This window comes from Oncorhynchus gorbuscha, linkage group LG06 (assembly GCF_021184085.1).
Source record: "Oncorhynchus gorbuscha isolate QuinsamMale2020 ecotype Even-year linkage group LG06, OgorEven_v1.0, whole genome shotgun sequence".
Taxonomy (NCBI): domain Eukaryota; kingdom Metazoa; phylum Chordata; class Actinopteri; order Salmoniformes; family Salmonidae; genus Oncorhynchus; species Oncorhynchus gorbuscha.
This window is the reverse complement of record NC_060178.1, coordinates 34,003,263-34,025,828: the sequence shown is the minus strand read 5'-3', so window position 1 is coordinate 34,025,828 and position 22,566 is coordinate 34,003,263. Positions and strand designations below refer to the sequence as shown.

The 22,566-nt window shown below is 42.9% G+C and overlaps 1 protein-coding gene across 7 annotated transcripts in view; it reads left to right on the top strand.

Annotated features, from left to right (window-relative positions):
• Window positions 1-22,566, top strand: part of LOC124037882 (carboxyl-terminal PDZ ligand of neuronal nitric oxide synthase protein-like) — a 259,421-nt gene that overhangs the window by 6,097 nt on the left and 230,758 nt on the right. For 6 of the 7 annotated variants that reach the window (XM_046353076.1, XM_046353075.1, XM_046353074.1 and 3 more), the window contains exon 1: window positions 20,245-20,769. The exons of the other annotated variant lie outside the window; for it this stretch is intronic. In XM_046353076.1, coding sequence (XP_046209032.1) covers window positions 20,665-20,769 — 105 coding nt within the window. In that variant the 5' untranslated portion in view covers window positions 20,245-20,664. Of the gene's footprint in view, window positions 1-20,244; window positions 20,770-22,566 lie in introns of those variants that run through there. 7 annotated transcript variants of the gene reach the window in all.

The window sequence follows — 22,566 nt, the reverse complement described above, 5'->3', positions numbered from 1 at the left end:
ATATGTGAACTGATTGCCCCCCATCTATCTTCAGAGCTCGTGCTGCGAGGCGACCTAAACTGGAACATGCTTAACACCCAGCCATCCTACCTTCAATCTAAGCTTGATCCCCTCAAACTCACACAAATTATCAATGAACCTACCAGGTACCTCCCCAAAGCCGTAAACACGGGCACCCTCATAGATATCATCCTAACCAACTTGACCTCTAAATACACCTCTTCTGTCTTCAACCAAGATCTCAGCGATCACTGCCTCATTGCCTGCATCCGTAATGGGTCAGCGGTCAAACGACCTCCACTCATCACTGTCAACCGCTCCCTGAAACACTTCAGCGAGCAGGCCTTTGTATTCGACCTCGCCGTGGTATCCTGGAAGGATATTGATCTCATCCCGTCAGTAGAGGATGCCTGGTTATGTTTTTTAAATGCCTTCCTAACCATCTTAAATAAGCATGCCTCATTCAAGAAATTTAGAACCAGGAACAGATATAGCCCTTGTGTTATGCAGGTGAATGAGGACCCAAAAGCGACTTGGCGAAAACAGAGTCTTTAATCCAGTTAAAGGAAATAGCAATACTCCTAGACAAATCGGAGCGGTAAATAAAGCATAAAAAAACAATTCCACTCGTAATCACGAGAACTGACTGGAGACTCGATAATAAACTGCAGGTTGCCTCGGGAAGGCACTTGACCGTAGCAGACTCAGACACCTGCTCACCACGCAGCATCTGAGGGAAACACGACACGACAGGGCGATACAAAGACACAGCACGGTGAACAATATACAAGGATCCGACAGGGCAGAAACGGAAAACAAGGGGAGAAATAGGGACTCTAATCAGGGGAAAAGATAGGGAACAGGTGTGGGAAGACTAAATGATTGATTAGGGGAATAGGAACAGCTGGGAGCAGGAACGGAACGATAGAGAGAAGAGAGAGAGGGAGGGAGAGAGAAAAAGGGGAACGAACCTAAAAAGACCAGCAGGGGGAAAACGAACAGAAGGAAAAGCAAAATGACAAGACAATATAAGACAAAACATGACACCTTGGTTCTCCCCAGGCCTGACTGCCCTTAACCAACACAAAATAATCCTATGGCGTTCTGCATTAGCATTGAACAACGCCCGTGATATGCAGCATTCAGGGAAGCTAGAAAACATTATACACAGGCAGTTAGAAAAGCCAAGGCTATCTTTTTCAAGCAGAAATTTGCTTCCTGCAACACTAACTCAAAAAAGTTCTGGGACACTGTAAAGTCCATGGAGAATAAGAACACCTCCTCCCAGCTGCCCACTGCACTGAAGATAGGAAACACTGTAACAACTGATAAATCCACTATAATTGAGAATTTCAATAAGCATTTTTCTACGGCTGGCCATGCTTTCCACCTGGCTACCCCTACCCCAGTCAACAGCACTGTACCCCCCACAGCAACTCGCCCAAGCCTTCCCCATTTCTCCATCTCCCAAATACAGTCAGCTGATGTTCTGAAAGATCTGCAAAATCTGGACCCTACAAATACCTAGGTGTCTGGTTAGACTGTAAACTCTCCTTCCAGACCCACATCAAACATCTCCAATCCAAAGTTAAATCTAGAATTTGCTTCCTATTTCGCAACAAAGCATCCTTCACTCATGCTGCCAAACATTCCCTTGTAAAACTGACCATCCTACCAATCCTCAACTTCAGCTATATCATGTAGAAAATAGCCTCCAATACCATGCTCAACAAAGTGGATGCAGTCTATCACAATGCCAACCGTTTTGTCACCAAAGCCCCATATACTACCCACCATTGCGACCTGTACGCTCTCATTGGCTTCCCCTCGCTTCATATTCGTCACCAAACCCACTGGCTCCATGTCATCTACAAGACCCTGCTAGGTAAAGTCCCCCCTTATCTCAGCTCGCTGGTCACCATAGCATCACCACCTGTAGCACGCGCTCCAGCAGGTATATCTCTCTGGTCACCCCCAAAACCAATTCTTTCTTTGGCCGCCTCTCCTTCCAGTTCTCTGCTGCCAATGACTGGAACGAACTACAAAAATCTCTGAAACTGGAAACACTTATCTCCCTCACTAGCTTTAAGCACCAGCTGTCAGAGCAGCTCACAGATTACTGCACCTGTACATAGCCCACCTATAATTTAGCCCAAACAACTTCCTCTTTCCCTACTGTATTTATTTTATTTATTTATTTTGCTCCTTTGCACCCCATTATTTTTTATTTCTACTTTGCACATTATTCCACTGCAAATCTACCATTCCAGTGTTTTACTTGCTATATTGTATTTACTTTGCCACCATGGCCTTTTTTTGCCTTTTCTCCCTTATCTCACCTCATTTGCTCACATTGTATATAGACTTGTTTGTACTGTATTATAGACTGTATGTTTGTTTTACTCCACGAACTGCTTTGCTTTATCTTGGCCAGGTCGCAATTGTAAATGAGAACTTGTTCTCAACTTGCCTACCTAGTTAAATAAAGGTGAAAAAAAAAGAAGAAAAATCCGGACTTGAAATAATTGGAACACTAGTCACTTCAATAATGTTTATGTATTTTGCATTTCTCATCTCATATGTATATACTGTATTCTTTCCTATTCTACTGTATTGTACTCTATGCCATTGACATTGCTCGTCCAAATATTTATATATTATTAATTCCATTCCTATAGTTTAGATTGTGTGTATTTTTAAATATTACTTGAATATTACTGCAATGTTGGAGCTAGAAACACAAGCATTTCTCTACACCCACAATAACATCTGCTAAACACGTGTATGTGACAAATACCATTTGATTTGATTTGAACCTTAAACAACTAAACACAACTCTACAACAAAAAATACTTCTGGGTCCATTTCTTTACTTTATCGCTCAAAATCACTTTTTGTTGATTTCTCTGCAAAACATGGTCAAATTGGGCTGTTTTTCAGGGAGGTCATTCTCCACATTAGTAATGTGCTGACTTCACTACATCCTTCTAGCTTCTGTGTTATCTGAGAAAATGGGTGTGTTACTTTCACCCCGTGTTACTTTCGTCCCAGGGAAAAAAGGAAAGTGTGAGTGTTAGTTCACGAAAGGCACGAGGAAGGGGTGGGGAGGGGGGGTGCTGTGGGATTATTTAAGATACTTTGAAAAGGTAGGGTTTCAGATGTTTTCAGAAGATGGGCAGGGACTCTGCTGTCCTAGCTTCAGGGGGAAGATGGATCCACCATTGGGGCTCCAGGACAGAGAAGAGCTTGGACTAGGCTGAGCTTAAGCTGCCCTGCTTTAGGGGTGGGAGGGCTAAGAGACCAGTGGTGGCAGAATGGGGTGCTAAAATTGGGGTGTAGGGTTTGAGCATAATCTGAAGGTAGGGAGGGGCAGTATCTCTTGCTGCTCTGTAGGCAAGTACAATGGTCTTGTAGTGGATGTGAGCTTTGACTGGAAGCCAGTGGAGTGGGTTGACATGGGAGAACTTAGGAAGGTTGTTAGGAAAGTGTTCTGGATAAGTTGCAGGGGGTTTGATGGCACAAGCAGTTCATGTATTTATGTAAAATCTCCCTCTGGTTTTTAATGCAACCACGTTTTCTAAAAACTTAAATGTATGCTCCGAATTAAGATTCAAAGATGTCTGCAGAAAGAATGGGGTGTCAGCTATGACATGCCACCTTGAGTTTGAAAAAATCTCTTTTGGTTATTGAACTACATTAAGTGAAGTAGATTTACACTGGGTAACAGAATTACACCATGGGCCCATAATTTGTAATAGGCAGAAATACATAATTATGGATATGAATGTCATTCTTATGTTAACACATTTTGGACATGCAGCAGAGCACAGTAAAGTATAATGCTGTACAATACAGCACAGCAGAGTAGAATTCCGTACAGTAGAGTTCTAATGAAATGTAATGTTATTTGTCACATGCGCCGAATACAACAGGTGTAGAGACCTTACCGTGAAATGCTTACTTACATGCCCTTAACCAACAATGCAGTTGAAGAAATAGAGTTAAGAAAATATTTCCTAAATAAACTAAAGTAACACAATAAAATAAAAAGTAACACAATAAAATAAAATAACAAGGCAATATACAGGGCGTAGCGGTACAAGTGAATATGCGGGGTCACAGGTTAGTCGAGGTCATTTGAACATGTACAGTAGGTAGGGGTAAAGTGACTATTCATAGATAATAAAACAGCAAGTTTCAGTAGTGTAAAAACAAAGGGTGGGGGGGGGTCAATGTAAATAGTCCGGGTGGCCATTTGATTAGTTGTTCAGAATATATTCCAGTCTGTGGTAGCAAAACAGTCCTGTACCATAGCATCTGAGTCATCTGGCCACTTCCATATTGAGCGAGTCACTGGTACCTCCTGATTTAGTTTTTGCTTGTAAGCAGGAATCAGGAGGATAGATAAATCAGAATTGCCAAATGAAGGGCCTCCTGAGTTGCGCAGCAGTCTAAGGCACTGCATCGCAGTGCTTGAGGCATTACTACAAACCTGGGTTCGATCCTGGGCTCTGTCACAGCCAGCCGCAACCGGGAGACCCATGAGGCGACGCACAATTGGCCCAGCATCGTCTGGGTTAGGGGAGGATTCTGCCAGGATGTCCTTATACCACCGCGCTCCAGCAACTTCTGTGGTGGGCTGGGTGTATGCACGCTGACATGGTCGCCAGTTGCACGGTGTTTCCTCTGAAACATTGGTGCGGTTGGGTTCTGGGTTAAGCAAGCAGTGTGTCAAGAAGCAATACGGCTTGTTAGGGTCGTGTTTCCGAGGACACATGGCTCTTGACTGTCGCCTCTCCCGAGTCCTTACGGGAGTTGCAGCAATGGGACAAGACTGCAACTACCAGTTGGGGGGGGGGGCTGTGCAGGGCGATGTGCCAAATGGAGGGCGAGGGAGAGCTTTGTATGTGTCTCTGTGTGTGGAGTACAGGTGGTATAGATTTTGATGAGCATTTTCTTGTTTGCTTGTGGCCTTATAGCTCGTTGAGTGCAGTCTTAGTGCCAGCATCAGTTTGTGGTGGTACATTGAATACATTGAATACTACAGCTTATCATGAGGTACTCAACCTCAGGCGAGCAATACCTCAAGATTTCCTTAATATTAGACATTGCACACTAGCTGTTATTGACAAATAGACACACACCACCACCTCTTGTCTTACCAGGCGTAGCTGTTCTGTCCTGCCGATGCACAGAAAACCCAGCCAACTGTATATTATCCGTGTCGTCGTTCAGCCAAGACTCGGTAGGATAGTCTCAAACTGAGATCATCCAGTTTATTCTCCAGTTATAGTATGTTGGCCAATAGAATGGATGGTAGAGGAGGGTTACCCTCCAGCCGACAAATTCTCTCGAGGCACCCCGATCTCCACCCCCTGTATTGCTGTATTTTCTACACGCAAATGATGAGGATTTGGGCCTGGTCTGGGAGAAGCAGTATATCCTTCGCATCAGACTCTTTAAAGAAAACTTTGTCCAGTTCGAGTTGAGAAATCGCTGTTCTGATATCTAGAAGCTGTTTAGGTCATAAGAGACAGTAGCTGCAACATTGTGTACAAAATTAGTTACAATCAATGCAAAAAAAAACAAAATAGCACAGTTGGTTAGGAGCCTGTAAAACGGCACCATCCCATCTGGCACCATTATTTTATGCAGTACAGTAGAGTATTGATCAGTACAGTAGTGTACATTACAATATACTGTACTCTACTATACTCTACTTTTATTAACAATACTGTATTTTACTGTACTACTGTATTGGACTGTACTCTACTATGCTCGACCCCAGGGTTTCTTTTATGAAAATGTGTCGCCTGACATTCCGGAGGCAGCATTTTAATTTACCAAACATTTTAGAAATGTACCGGACCCATAGGAATTGGGTGCACAACCTGATATGGGTGCTCAGAATTACAGAAATCACATTTAGATTATGGTAATCAATCGGATCAGAACATGTATGTCAATTATGCAATGAAGTGTGTCCTTACCGCACACTTTGAATATGTTAGAATAACTGTCCACATTTACTTTTCCTCAGAGAAGACCAGTAAGTAACAGAAAAATCACTATCCTATGCATAGGCAGAGCGTGAGTTTCAAGTTTGGGGAAGCACATTTTTTAATAAAAATGCACCTTTATAATTAAGCATTCCATGGATCATCGCAGTTGCAGATTTATGTAAGAAAACCTACTATTCGTAATGTGATGATATCGACTGGATAGTCATCATTTAGGCTAATAATAGGCCTAACTATAGACTATATCAGATATGTTTCTTCTTTGTATGGGAAAAACACATTTCGTGCTATTTTACTACACGTTATATGATTGGAGACATTACCAGAATACATTTTAATACAATAAATTACATGGTAGACTACTCTGCTGACACTGGAGGTCCGGCTGGACAAAAAAAAAGGAAAAAAAGGATTGTCCATATAATAGGCCTATGAGAAGGAGCCTCAGATACAATATGACGTCAATCTAAACTGGAGGAGGAAATTACTGTCCAAAAATATACTTTTAAGTGGCACTAACCTAACAATGAAAAATAGTGAATATGAGCATTGTGCACTCCCCAGGGATATGGTGAATGCGCTCCACTGGTGCCCGTAAGATTCGCCTACTGTTGTTCGTTCAACTAAAATATAGATTAGTCTTTTCATTGTCTTCCCTTTACAGCAATAGCCATTGACTTTCGAAATATTGCGATATGCCTGGCTGGTCCTCTCTACTTTTCACTGACAGTCGCAACTCAATAATGATCTATTTGATATTTGCAGTGCATGCTGTCCAAATTGCGCAGACTGACTTTCCTTCTGACTGTAGGCAATGCGATTTAAAACAATCAACAATGTATTTATTTTTTAAGGCTAGGGGAAGCTAATGACCCTCTGTGGCCAAATCATTCTTTAGTAACCTATTTTGAATTACTTTATTTACTTCTGTATAGACAGGAGTAGGCTAATTAGGCTAATTAATTTCGGCAATTGAATTATATTTACTAGCCCCTAGCCTAATGGGCATGTTGCCTATGTCCGTCTACTATCCCCCATAGTAGAAAGGTTTACCTAATCGGTCAGCTTGTCAAGAAACAAAGAGATGTAATGGGTTCGCACTCATTATTTTATGTTTTTAACTTTTTACTGCCTCAGGGATATTTACACACACGTTTCGGCTTTACAGCCTTCTTCAGTGTGTAGGTAAAATGTTATTTAATTCAAAACAGCGTTTGTAAAGAACATCAGATGAGCATCAGGTGCTTCTAATCAGGGATGTAGCTTTTCTGGTCTACCTGTACACGAATTAGTCACAAAGAGATTCGGAATTATAGGATATGGATGCGGGCCCAACGGGTAACTCCCAAATCTATTGCCACGGGTGTCCACTCACCTAAATACATCACATCAATTAATGAGATAGCCCACCAGACTCTGGGACTATAAATCCCAAATGCATACAACTAGTAGGCCTAGGCTACATTAAAAAAAACAATTAAAGGCAAAGAATATGATGCAACAGACCAGAAGGTTTTGCGTAAAATGTTGAATGACTATTATTTCTTAACATTAGCTCATTAATGCGCACAAGGCAGTAGGCTACACGCAAATGTGCATTTGGCTTCCTGACAGTGAAAGATAGTTGAAAACTAATAGAACATGAGAGAAATAGGCTACTGGTTTCAATGGCATATGGAAGTCTGTATAAAATATTTGCCTCCCCAATATGGTCGGATTTTGCCTAAGCTAGGCTTCTTTGAAGCAAGGTAAAATATGCCTCATAATATGTAGTAAAGGTTCAGGATTCAAACCATATAAGTAGGTTTGTTTTCAAAATGCATACTTCCTCCTTCTCATTGCAAAGTGGTGTGTGACATGCTGATTAAGCCTGAGTTCCAGAAATTGCCTATGCATTTCTATGGCAAGTGGGAAGCATGCTTCAATTACAGGTTGAGAAATACAAATATGAACTGTACTGAACAAAAATATAAACGCAACAATTTCAATGATTTTACTGAGTTACAGTCCATAAGAAAATCAGTCAAGTTAAATAAATGCATTAGGCCCTCATCTATGGATTTCACATGACAGGGCAGGGGTGCAGCCTTGGGTGGGGAGCCAGGCCCAGCCAATCAGAATGAGTTTTTCTCCACGAAAGGCTTTATTACAGACAGAAATACTCCTCGGTTTCATCAGCTGTCCGGGTTGGCTGGTCTCAGACGATGTCGGATGTGGATGTCCTGGGCTGGCCTGTTTACTCGTGGTCTGCAGTTGTGAGACCATTTTATCCAAATTATCTAAAACAACGTTGGTTGAGAAATTAACATTAAATTTGCAACAACTCTGGTTGACATTCTTACAGTAAGCATTCCAATTGCACCCTCCCTCAAAACTTGAGGCATTGTGTTTGTGTGACAAAACTGCACATTTTAGAGTGGGCTTATAAAAGTGCAATCTGACATATTTTCCACTAAAAGGGTCTCTATCTGTATGCGATAAATAAGGAATATACCCACATGCCAATTTAATTCCACAAAATGATGTTAATTAACCCATCAATCGATAAGCATTACTGGTCAAATGTATTTCCATCAACTGGTATTTCCATAAATAAATAGGATAGAGAGCATTATTTCACAATGGGATTTTTTTATTTTCCCAGGACAATTGGCCGGTGCCAATTCCATTTTTTCAGATAAAAAAAAACATATAATGGCCAAAAGCTGACTATTACGGCTAATGGAAACTCTGCTCTAATCACTGTATTGTATTGTACACTGTATTGTATTGTTCTCTATCACTGTACAGTAATGTACTGTGCTCTACTCACTGTCCTGGACTCTACTGTGCTCTACTTACTGTACTGCACTGTACTATCCAAACTTGTGAAACAAACGTCTATGGTAGGTTCAGATTTGGTCCAGTCCGGTCCGTCTGTGGACATTAACATCAAGGCCAGAGTGGACTGACAAAATGTAAATGTCCATGGGCGTCCGGTGTCGGTAGGTGAGGATAGGTGAGGATGCTGATTACAGTAAATGGAAAGAGAGGAGGCTCATGGGTAGGTGTCAGTAAGACCTGGGAAAGGTGACATTAACTGGAGAGTGAGAGGCAGAGAGGCAGAGAGAGAGAGAGAGAGAGAGGTTGGGAAGTGGGAAGTCTTGATACAACATTTTAAATGGAAATGCAATAGCTCATTGAATCAGTCAAAAACGTTGCATATACACTGATGTTATCTAGTGGCCAAAATCTAAATTGCACATGGGCTGGAATAATACATTATGGCCTTTCTTTTGCATTTCAAATACAAAATAACAGTTTTTTGTCTTTGTATCATCTTTTACCACATCTATAGTGTTATATTCTACTACATTATTTTCACATTTCCATAAACTTAAAAGTATTTCCTTTCAAATGTTACCAAGAATATGCATATCCTTGCTTCAGGGCCTGAGCTACAGGCAGTTAGATTCGGGTATGTCATTTTTGGTGATAAAATAAAAATCCTAATGCGCATAATTATTAATTAATACTTTTTCTGGTAGATGTTTTATCCAGATGTTTATCCAGAAATAAAAGCCTTTACTTACGCCTAATATTTGAGATGGAAAATTGTCTTAATTTCCCCAAAATTAAGAATCTTAGCTTTCATTTCATACCCAATTTGATATGCTGCTATGAACAACACATGTTGGTGCTCATGGGTCCTTTCTGATGAAAATGCTGTTTCACAACCGGCCGAGATTGGGAGTCCCATAGGGCGGCGCACAATTGGCCCAGCGTCATCCGGGTTAGGGTTTGGCCAGGCTAGACCGTCATTGTAAATAATAATTTGTTCTTAATTGACTTGGCTAGTTAAATAAAGGTTACTTTTTTTTTTTACAAAATCAGTCTCTCTCTAGGACTGATTGTTGTCTAGTACTAATCTGTGCAGTTCTGGCTCCCCATATGGGAGCACTGCAAGGATTATTACACCTACAATGTGGAGTTTGAACAGGAGCCTCTCAAAATCACTCCAGGTTAATCATCATCATGCAGTGTAGATGATGCAAATAGTCTGGGGAGCCATTTGATTAGATGTTCAGGAGTCTTATGGCTTGGGGGTAGAAGCTGTTTTAGAACCCTCTTGGACCTAGACTTGGCACTCCGGTACCACTTGCCATAGTAGAGAGAACAGTCTCTGACAAGGGTGGCTGGAGTCTTTGACAATTTTTTGAACCTTCCTCTGACACCGCCTGGTATAGAGGTCCTGGATGCCAGGACGTTTGGCCCCAGTGATGTACTGGGCCGTACGTACTACCCTCTGTAGTGCCTTGCGGTTGGAGGCTGAGCAGTTGCCTTGCCAGGCAGTGATGCAACCAGGTCAGGTAGTTCTCGATGGTGAAGCTGTAAAACCTTTTGAGGATCTCAGGACCATGACAAATCTTTTCAGTTGCCTGAGGGGTAATAGGTTTTGTTGTGCCCTCTTCAGGACTGTCTTGGTGTGCTTGGACCAGTTTGTTGGTGATGTGGAGACCAAGGAACTTGAAGCTCTTGACCTGTTCCACTACGTGCCTGTCGATGAGAATGTGGGCATGCTCGGTCCTCCTTTTCCTGTAGTCCACAATCATCTCCTTTGTCTTGATCACGTTGAGGGAGAGGTTGCTGTCCTGGCACCACACGGCCAGGTCTCTGACCTCCTCACTATCGGCTGTCTCATCATTGTTGGTGATCAGGCCTACCACTGTTTTGTCATCGGCAAACTCAATGATAATGTTGGTACAGGTGTTGACTGAGCACACACCCCTGCGGAGCTCCAGTGTTGAGGATCAGCGTGGCAGATGTGTTGCTACCTGGCCTCACCACCTGGGGCCGGCCTGTCAGGAAGTCCAGGATCCAGTTGCAGAGAGAGGTGTTTATTCCCAGAATCCTTAGCTTGGTGTTGAGCTTTGAGGGTACTATGGTGGTGAACGCTGAGCTGTAGTGAACAACATTCTCACATAGGTGTTCCTTTTGTCCAGGTGGGAAAGGGCAGTGTGGAGTGCAATAGAGATTTCATCATCTGTGGATCTGTTTCGGCGGTATGCAAATTGAAGTGGGTCTAGGGTTTCTGGGATAATGGTGTTGATGTGAGCCATTACCAGCCTTTCAAAGCATTTCATGGCTACGGACGTGAGTGCTACGGGTCTGTAGTCATTTAGGCAGGTTGCCTTTGTGTTCTTCGGCACAGGGACTATGGTGGTCTGCTTGAAGCATGTTGGCATTACGGACTCAATCAGGGACATGTTGAAAATGTCAGTGAAGACACCTGCCAGTGGTGCTTCCTGCTTTAATTTTTGTTTGTAAACCGGAATCAGAAGGATGGAATTATGGTCAGAATTGCCAAATGGAGGGCAAGGGAGAGCTTTGTACGTGTCTCTGTGTGTGGAGTAAAGGTGGTCTAGACTTTCTTCCCCTTGTCACGCCTTGGTCATTGTATTTTGTGTTTTTGTTATATGTTTGGGTAGGCCAGGGTGTGACATGGGTTTATATGTTGTATTCGTATTGGGGTTTGTATTATTGGGATTGTGTATGATTAGGGGTGTGTCTAGTTAGGCTTGGCTGCCTGAGGCGATTCTCAATTGGAGTCAGGTGATTCTCGTTGTCTCGGATTGGGAACCGTATTTAGGTAGCCTGAGTTCGCATTGTATTTTGTGGGTGTTTGTTCCTGTCTCTGTGTTGTAGTCACCAGATAGGCTGTAATTAGTTTCACGTTCCGTTCTGTTGTTTTTGTATTTCAGTTATTTCATGTACCGCTATTCTGTTCATTAAAGTCATGAGTAACCTACACGCTGCATTTCGGTCTGACTTTCTTCATTCAACAGACGAACAACGTTACACCCCTCTGGTTGCACATTTAACATGCTGGTAGAAATGAGATCAAACGGAATTGAGTTTTCCTGCATTAAAGTCCCCGGCCTCTAAGAGCACCGCCTCTGGGTGAGTGTTTTCCTGTTTACTTATGGCCCTATACAGCTCATTGAGTGTGGTCTTAGTGCCAGCATCGGTTTGTGGTGGTATGTAGACAGCTCTGAAAAATACAGATAAAACTCTCTTGGGAATTAGTGTGGTCTTCAGCTTAACATGAGATACTCAACCTCAGGCGAGCCAAACCTTTAGACTTCCTTAGATTTCATGTACCAGCTATTGTTTTCAAATATTCATTGACTGTCACCCCTTGTCCTACCAGAGGCCACTGTTCTATCCTGCCGAAAAAGCTTACAACCCGCCAGCTATATGTTATTCATGTCGTTGTTCAGCCACGACTCTGTGAAACATAAAATATTACAGTTTTTAATGTCCCGTTCGTAGAATATACGTGATCGTGGTAAAGGTAGATTACCCTCTAAGCGACGGATACTAAAAAGACACCCGGATCTTAGTTCACGATACCTGTGTCTCTTTCTTCTGCGAATTACGGGGATGAGGGTCTTGTCGGGCATCTGAAGTAAATCCTTCCCGGCCCGACTCGTGTCCTTGGCTTCTGGAAAGCAGCAAATTAAATGTATTGTGTAAAGTGTCCATGGGAAATGGCCTCGGCCTAAGCAGGGAACCTGGCAACAGACCAGCATGAGTCTCCTCTGCTGTGACTCACTGACCCTTATCTGACTCTACAGCAGCACTACTAACGACATCCCCAGCCTGCTCAGCTAAACACTTATTATCAACGGTTATCACAGCATATTAATATTAAATGCTGTACATTTTTACAGGATTATTACTTCATAATTGCAATTGATAGCGCTAGAAGATGAGTTAATACTAACTGCTGTATCAACAGTAGCAGTGGTAAGTAGTAGTAGTAGTATTTTATAAAGTAGGAGCTATATTAGAAATGGTCAGAGATGGCAGAATCAGAGAACCCTCTTCTAAAGAACCAGGCTGCATAATGACTGATCCCAAAAATCAACTTACTGCTGAGAGCATATGCATTTGAATCCCGGATCTGATGGGAAAAAATCTGTTGGGATTATAATTGTTTTTCCGTCAAGCAAGGCACTTACAGTAACCCCCCAAAAACAGCTACCCGGGCACCCAGTATGGAAGCCCCACGCACCTCTCCAAAACCTGTGTGTGTGTGTTTTAGAGAGGTTGGGTTAACAGCGGAAGTCCAATTTCAGTTGGACCTTGTGTACAATTGACCAATAAAGTAATCTTAATCTTAAAGCCAGCACAGTATTGAGTACACAGAAAGAAATGGAGAGAGAGCTAGTGAGACTATTGGGACTAGTGTCCCAATAGTCTAAAGATGCTCATCCACACTAATCTGAAAGCACGGGATAGGTGGTATCAGATGCCCAAAGGCATCACTACATTATCCATATGATTTTCACCCATATGGATAATGGGTAAGGCAGCTAGGAGAGGAAGTGACATAATACTGTTGGGATCAACCCTTCAACTGCAATCATTCATGTCAGAATCCTTCTACTGCAATCATTCATATCACTGCCTGGATAAACATAATGATGGTTAATGAGAAGAGAGATGAGGAGAGGAAGGAAAGTAAAACTATTGAGATGTACCCTTAGGCTAGTTTGTCAGTCAATGCAGCTACATCCTTTAGCCTCTGCCAGTGTTGTGAATTGGTGCTGCTCCAATTGCCCACACATCTGAGACATCTTGGCGAGCAGAGCGCTGCTTCTTACCATAAGTTACAGACAGGTGACACAGATGGACTGCATTATACAACACCAAGCTACATTCATCATGCACATCTTGTACAGAACATTGCCTGCATGGCATACTGAGTACCTTACTACAGTCATTAGCTTAGGTGACCACTAGTAGGTAGTCTTGCTCTTTCTATGTTTCAAGCCACTGTCTATCCATTGATATCTCCCTATATTTTATAAACAAATCAAATCAAATGTTATTTGTCACATACACATGGTTAGCAGATGTTAATGTGAGTGTAGCAAAATGCTTGTGCTTCTAGTTCTGACAATGCAGTAATAGCCAACAAGTAATCTAACCTAACAATTCCACAACTACTACCTTATACACACAAGTGTAAAGGGATAAAGAATATGTACATAAAGATGTATGAATGAGTGATGGTACAGAACGCCATAGGCAAGATGCAGTAGAGTGTATGGAGTACATTATATACATATGTGATGAGTAATGTAGGGTATATAAACATAAAGTGGCATAGTTTAAAGTAGCTAGTAATACATGTATTACATAAAGATGGCAAGATGTAGTCGATGATATAGAGTACAGTATATACATATACAAATGAGATGAGTAATGTAGGGTATGTAAACATTATATTAAGTGGCATTGTTTGAAGTGGCTAGTGATACATTTTTACATCAATTTCCATCCATTTCCATTATTAAAGTGGCTGGAGTTGAGTCAGTATGTTGGCAGCAGCAACTCAACATCACAATTCTACATAATCATAATAATTTTAAGAGATTATCCGGTACTTTTGTTTACTTTTTATCCAGTAGTTCTGAAAGTAGCCTTACGAGCCAAAGTGGTTTATGAAAATTGCGTACTACGTCACATATGTGCAGATACAGTGAGGGGGAAAAGTATTTAATCCCCTGCTGATTTTGTACGTTTGCCCACTGACAAAGAAATGATCTGTCTATAATTTAAATGGTAGGTTTATTTGAACAGTGAGAGACAGAATAACATTTTTAAAAATCCAGAAAAGCGTATGTCAAAAATGTTAGAAATTGATTTGCAATTTAAATGAGGGAAATAAGTATTTGACCCCTCTCAATAAGAATGATTTCTGGCTCCCAAGTGTCTTTTATACAGGTAACGAGCTGAGATTAGGAGCACACTCTTAAAGGGAGTGCTCCTAATCTCAGTTTGTTACCTGTATAAAAGACACCTGTCCACAGAAGCAATCAATCAATCAGATTCCAAACTCTCCACCATGGCCAAGACCAAAGAGCTCTCCAATGATGTCAGAGACAAGATTGTAGACCTACACAAGGCTGGAATGGGCTACATGACCATCACCAAGCAGCTTGGTGAGAAGGTGACAACAGTTGGTGTGATCATTCGCAAATGGAATAAACACAAAATAACTGTCAATCTCCCTCGGCCTGGGCTCCATTCAAGATCTCACCTCGTGGAGTTGCAATGATCATGAGAACGGTGCGGAATCAGCCCAGGACTACACGGGAGGATCTTGTCAATGATCTCAAGGCAGGTGGGACCATAGTCACCAATAAAACAATTGGTAACACATTACACCGTGAAGGACTGAAATCCTGCAGCGCCCGCAAGGTCCCCCTGCTCAAGAAAGCACATATATATGCCAGTCTGAAGTTTGCCAATGAACATCTGAATGATTCAGAGGACACCTGGGTGAAAGTGTTGCGGTCAGATGACCCCAAAATGGAGCTCTTTGACATCAACTCAACTCGCCGTATTTGGAGGAGGAGGAATGCTGCCTATGACCCCAAGAACACCATCCCACCGTCAAACATGGAGGGGGAAACATTATGCTTTGGGGGTGTTTTTCTGCTAAGGGGACAGGACAACTTCACCGCATCAAAGGGATGATGGACGGAGCCATGTACCGTCAAATCTTGGGTGAGAACCTCCTTCCCTCAGCCAGGGCATTGAAAATGGGTCGTGTATGGGTATTCCAGCATGACAATGACCCAAAACACATGGCCAAGGCAACAAATGAGTGGCTCAAGAAGAAGCACATTAAGGTCCTGGAGTGGCCTAGCCAGTCTCCAGACCTTAATCCCATAGAAAATCTGTGGAGGGAGCTGAAGGTTTGAGTTGCCAAACGTCAGCCTCGAACCCTTAATGACTTGGAGAAGATCTGCAAAGTGGGACAAAATCCATCCTGAGATGTGTGCAAACCTGGTGGCCAAGTATAAGAAATGTGTCTGACCTCTGTGATTGCCAACAAGGGTTTTGCTACCAAGTACTAAGTCATGTTTTGCAGAGGGGTCAAATACTTATTTCTCTCATTAAAATGCAAATCAATTTATAACATTTTTGACATGCGTTTTTCTGAATATTTTTGTTGTTATTCTGTCTCCCGCTGTTCAAATAAACCTGCCATTAAAATTCTAGACTGATAATTTGTAAGGGTTGTCGTGGAAGAAGGATCAGACCAAAGCGCAGCGTGGTAAGTGTTTATGATGATTTTAATTAAAGAAAGCAATGAACACTGAATGAAAACAATAAACAATGACGTGAATTTCCAAAAACCGAAACAGTACCGTGTGACCCAGACACTCACACGGAAACAGACACCCACAAACCAAAAATGAAACTCAGGCTACCTAAGTATGATTCTTAATCAGGGACAACAATTGACAGCTGCCTTTGATTGAGAACCTTACTAGGCCAAACTCAAAAACCAACATAGAAAAACAAACAGACTGCCCACCCCAAATCACGCCCTGACCATACTAAAACAAAGACAAAAACAAAGGAACTAAGGTCAGAACGTGACAGTACCTCCCCCCAAAGGTGCGGACTCCGGCCCAAAAACCGGAACCTATAGAGGAGGGTCTGGCTGGGCGTCTGTCCGCGGTGGCAGCTCTGGCGCGGGACGTGGACCCCACTTCACCATAGTTGTTTTGCGCCTCTTAGCCCACCTCCGTGGCCTCTTTAGAGTAGCGACCCTCGCCGCCGACCTTGGACTGGGGACCCATGCCACGGGACCCGAATGGACAGGAGATTCAGCGCCGCGGGAGACTCCGGCAGCAATGGACAGGCGGGAGACTCCGGCAGCTCCGGAGTGAAGGGCGATTCTGGCATCACCTGGCTGACTGAAGGCTCTGGTGGCTCCTGGCTGACTGGCGGCTCTGGCGGCTCCTGGCTGGCTGGTGGCTCTGGCGGCTCCTGGCTGGCTGGCGGCTCTGGCGGCTCCTGGCTGAATGGAGGCTCTGGCGGCTCAGGACAGCCGGGAGACTCTGGCGGCTCAGGACAGACGGGAGACTCTGGCGGCTCAGGACAGACGGGAGACTCTGGTGGCTCAGGACAGACGGGAGACTCTGGCGGCTCAGGACAGACGGGAGACTCTGGCAGTTCAGGACAGACGGGAGCATCTGTAGGGAGAAGACGGAGAGAAAGCCTGGTGCCGGGGGCTGCCACTGGAGGGCTGTTGCATGGAGGTGGCACCGGATAGACCGGACAGTGCAGGCGCACTGGAGCTCTTGAGCACCGAGCCTGTCCAACCTTACCTGGTTGAATGCTCCCCGTAGCCAGGCCAGTGAGGCGAGGTGGAATATCCAGCACGGGCTGTGCTGGCGAACCGGGGACACCATGCGTAAGGCTGGTGCCATGTACACCGGCCCGAGGAGACGCACTGGAGACCAGATGCGTAGAGCCGGCCTCACGGCACCTGGCTCAATGCCCACTCTAGCCCGGCCAATACGAGGAGCTGGAATGTACAGCAAAGGGCTATGCACATGCACCGGGGACACCGTGCGCTCCACTGCATAACACGATGCCTGCCCGGTCCCTCTCGCTCTCCGGTAAGCGCGGGGAGTTGGCTCAGGTCTCCTACCTGACTTAGCCACACTCCCCGTGTGCATCCCCCCCAATACATTTTTGGGGCTGCCTCTCGGGCTTCCAGCCACGCTGCCGTGCAGCCTCCTCATACCGGCGCCTCTCTGCTTTCGCTGCCTCCAGCTCTGCTTTGGGGCAGCGATATTCCCCTGGATGTGCCCAGGGTCCTTCCCTCCAGAATCTCCTCCCAAGTCCAGTTCTCCAAATATTGCTGCCTCTCCTGCTGCTGCCCATTACCACGCTGCTTGGTCCTCTGGTGGTGGGTGTTTCTGTAAGGGTTGTTGTCGGTGGAAGAAGGATCGGACCAAAGCACAGCGTGGTAAGTGTTCATGATGATTTTATTTAAAGAAAGCACTGAACACTGAATCAAAACAATAAACAATGATGTGAATTTCCAAAACCCGAAACAGTACCATGTGGCTCAAACACTCACACTGAAATAAACACCCACAAACCAAAAGTGAAACCCAGGCTACCTATGTATGATTCTCAATCAGGGACAACAATTGACAGCTGCCTCTGATTGAGAACCATAGACTGCCCACCCCAACTCACGCCCTGACCATACTAAAACAAAGACAAAAACAAAGGAACTAAGGTCAGAACATGACGTAATTTCTTTGCCAGTGGGCGAACGTACAAAATCAGCAGGGGATCAAATACTTTTCTTCCTCACTGTACGTGCACCACATTATTACTCTCTCTTGCTCTGCTGTGTGTGCATCTTGCTAGCTGACATTGGCTGGAACTCAAATTGCTAGAGGGCTGGCACACACGGGGGCGCTGCACAGCTTCCAGATTTCAAACTAGGGATTTCGTGGCTAATTGAAGTAAAACAGTAATTCTGCTCATAGATTATGCAGGTATGAACTACACATTGACACATTCAGCCCAAAGTAGGAGCTTTAAAAATGCTTACTAATCATCAAAACTGGAGCATGTCTTTAACTTGACCTTTATTTAACTAGGCAAGTCAGTTAAGAACAAATTCTTATTTACAATGACTGCCTACCCTGGCGACGCTGGGCCAATTGTGCGCCACCCTATCACGGCCAGATGTGATACAACCTGGATTTGAATCAGGAACTGTATTGACACCTCTTGCACTGAGATACAGTGCCTTAGACCGCTACGCCACTCGGGAGCCCATCTTCTTATGAAGATAACTGATCCAAAAGGTGAATTTACACACACTTAGTTTGAGTTGGTATAGGAATCCAAAGCATAAACATAAGTGTCTCATAAGAAATGTAAATGGCAAGGCAGCAGATGAAACAATAACAACGTGTAATCGTGTTACTGTTTCGGTAAAAGGCTGAGGGATGGGGCCTGAGAAATCGCATCACTCTCAAATTCATAGACAGAGCTATGGATGCAAGTACTGATGCGCCAAAATTATAGTTTTTACCATGTTTTTAGACTACACAGTGCTCATTTACATGTACTTTGTTTACAAACATTGGCGTAAAACAAGCTTATATTTTGGGGTTCTGATGGGGTATGACAGTAAAACTGAGCTCATGAGGAATTTATAAGTGATATTCTTCATTGATCAATGGGTACATATCATTCATTTAAAAGTAGAAAAATTGATGGAGCAACTGCTGATTGCACCTTCAAGTGTTACTTTTATTTTATTTAACTAGGCAAGTCAGTTAAGAACACATCTGTATTTACAATGTTGGCCTACCAAAAGGCAAAATACCTCCTGTGGGGACGGGATTAAATAATAATAACAACATTTAAGACAAAACACACATCACGGCAAGAGAGACCTAAAACAACAACATAGCAAGGCAGCAACCCATGACAACAACTTGGTAGCAGCACAACAAACATTAGTGGGCACAGACAACAGCACAAAGGGCAAGAAGGTAGAGACAACAATACATCACGCAAATCAGCCACAACTGTCAGTAAGTGTGTCCATGATTGAGTCTTTGAATGAAGAGCTACTAGCTGCAGCGAACTGAAAAGATGAGCACAGAGATGTGTGTGCTTTGGGGACCTTTAACAGAATGTGACTGGCAGAACTGGTGTTGTATGTGGAGAATGAGGGCTGCAATAGATATCTCAGATAGACGGGAGTGAGGCCTAAGAGGGTTTTTATAAATAAGCATCAATCAGTGGGTCTTGCGACGGGTATACAGATATGACCAATTTACAGAGGAGTATAGAGTGCAGTGATGTGTCCTATATTGAGCATTGGTGGCAAATCTGATGGCCGAATGGTAAAGAACATCTAGCCGCTCAAGAGCACCCTTACCTGCTGATCTATAAATTATGTCTCCGTAATCTGTCATGGGTATGTATGATGGTCATCTGAATCAGGGTTGGTTTGGCAGCTGGGGTGATAGAGGAAACTAAGTCTAGATTTAACTTTAACACAGTGATAAGTAGGCATACTGTACACCTGCACTGCAATAAGGTATACACTGTATGTAAACACTAGCCTACCATCATGTCACTACATAGTCTTTATGCTGAACAGAAAGAGCAACTATTTTTTCCCCCTGTGCTGCTAGGGTGACACTGGGTCAAATCGTTTTGCATGGCCCGGTACCCCGCGTAGGCAGAGTTGTTAAATTGTAGACTATTCCATTGGTCTTTAAGTGAACTCACACTCAGGGCACCGGGCCGTGCAAAACAAACTCGCCCCCTTATTATACCATATGAATTCCTATGTTCCAATGAAAACAGGAGGAATTCCAAGATTCCTCCAATCCCGATCTGCCTGGCGAATCCATGCATGGAGAGAGTGAGGGGCGGCTGGTCATGGCATTTTACTAGTGGGAAAAACGTCGGGACCAGGAAAGCAACATTTTTGACTGTTTGGGTAGTTTTGGTGATTTTACGTCACTGAAAGTAACCTTGGGCTACTTATTTAGGAAGCGAATTGATTTTCTGGAGAGACACGATTGTTATTGTATCAGAACTGAAAGCTAGCCTACTTGCTTGAGCAATAGATACAAAGTTACACTTCCCAGTCCACTGGATAATTGTGTGACACGCGGATCTGGGACGACTACTCGCTGTAATGGACCACTGGATTTAAGGAATTTGGGACGAGTTTTTGGTTCTGGATTAACAATACATCTCCCCCCTCTCCGTCTGGTGTCAACACGGATAGTCGGCAGTCATGCCAGCGAAAACAAAGTACAATCTTGTTGATGATGGCCATGATTTGAGAATTCCAATGCATAACGAGGAAGCATTCCAACATGGTATCAACTTCGAAGCAAAAGTGAGTTATTTTTATATGCCACTGTATTGAGATTATTTGCAAAACTATCTCCCAATCCCTAATTTTCCTCATTAATGGAGTTAATGTAAGTTTTGCCAAAATGGGTTTAGCCTATTGTATATTACGGTGGTATATTGCTGCCACTCAGAAAAATAATATTTTTTTTATCATTATGATATAACATCACATTATTACGAAATAAATCAATAACGAAAATAACACATGTAGTCGTTATTATAATACAGATAACGTTATAATGAGACAGATCTTGTTATTACGAGAAATATAATGTTGTAATGAGAAATATGTAGTTATTATGAAATAGCCCGGTTGCACGCTATTATGAAAAATAGCCTATGCCTTAGGCTACTTGGCATATTTGGCTTCCTCTCATGCACAGGTTGACATTCTGGCTGGTTTGCTTGAGTTGGTCAATTGCATTTTTTTCCCTCGGTTTGAGGCAGTGATAGATATTAGAGAAATGTCATTGAGGAATAAATATGGTGTTGTCATTAGTTTACGGACATTGTGGAGTTCTCTAAAGACTCTATAAACGAAAGAAAAAAAACGATCGGACTTCCTTGAAATAGCTTTATTCCTTCTTGATCAACTGGGCCGTTATGGGAAGTTACGTGGATACCAACTAATGCGTCTAAGCGGAATGTGTGGTAATCCAAAACACAGTCAGGCATTTACTTCATGCTCTAGACCCCCATGAAGTGCACATTTTGGGCAGAAGTCTCAGGGAACGAGTTTAACTGGCTTGCTACTTTACCTTCACAACCAAGAGGACAGTCATCGAGGAACATTTTAGGTAACCCAGCTAGCACAGAACGTTCCCCAAAGGGTCTCATTTGTAAAAAATAATAATAATAACTTTCACAGAACGTTCTGGGAACATTGAGAACCAAAGGATAGATACCCTTTAGGGAGCGTTGCTATTTTGGAAAGGTAGAAACACATTGTTCTGAAAACATTCAAATAACCTCATAAAATAATGTTCTTTTTTGGTGAATTACAACTTTTACATAACATTCCCCTGTGGTTCCCGTTTGGTTGTTGGGAGAAAAATAGTTCTGGGAACGTTCTGGAAACATTGCATATCTAAGGCCGTATTGGATCAAACTGCTGAAAGAGAAGATAAAGTGTGTGTGGAGGTGAGTGCACATCATTTTGTAAATAGCTAACTATTTTTTTTATTCCCCCCGAAAAACATGTTTTGAACTCTCCTTTACAATTTATTTACAAGACAAACGGTCATGTGGCACCATCATCACCATAGCAACGGTTGACAGTTAAAGAAATGGCTGCCAGCCAGTTTAGCTTGTTTCAAGTACTGCTAATATTACTATTTTTACAGGTAGAGTCAGAGAAACATACTAAAACTACAACCCGTGTTTATATGAACATGTTATGGGGTAGCATAACATGTTATGGGGTAGCATAGTTATTTTTCTACCGTTTTGTGTTTGCAGAATAAAATGTTTTGAGTAAATTAGCTAGTTTAGCTAGTATGTTCTCCAGCTGCATGGCTACTAGCTAGGTCTGACCATAAAAACATATTTTTTGGGAGAGTGACAAATGAGGTCTGATAACCCTTTTGCTATGTTATACTTTTTTTTACTATTTTGAAAAGGATGGCATATATTTGATTTGTTGAATGACTAGACTACTTGGCTAGTACCTGACAATGGTATCCAGGTCACATGACCCGTCATGTAAATAAAGAACTGATTGAAATTTTAAAAATTCAATAGGATCTCCACTGAAATACATTAGTAATTCATTAAATGGGTC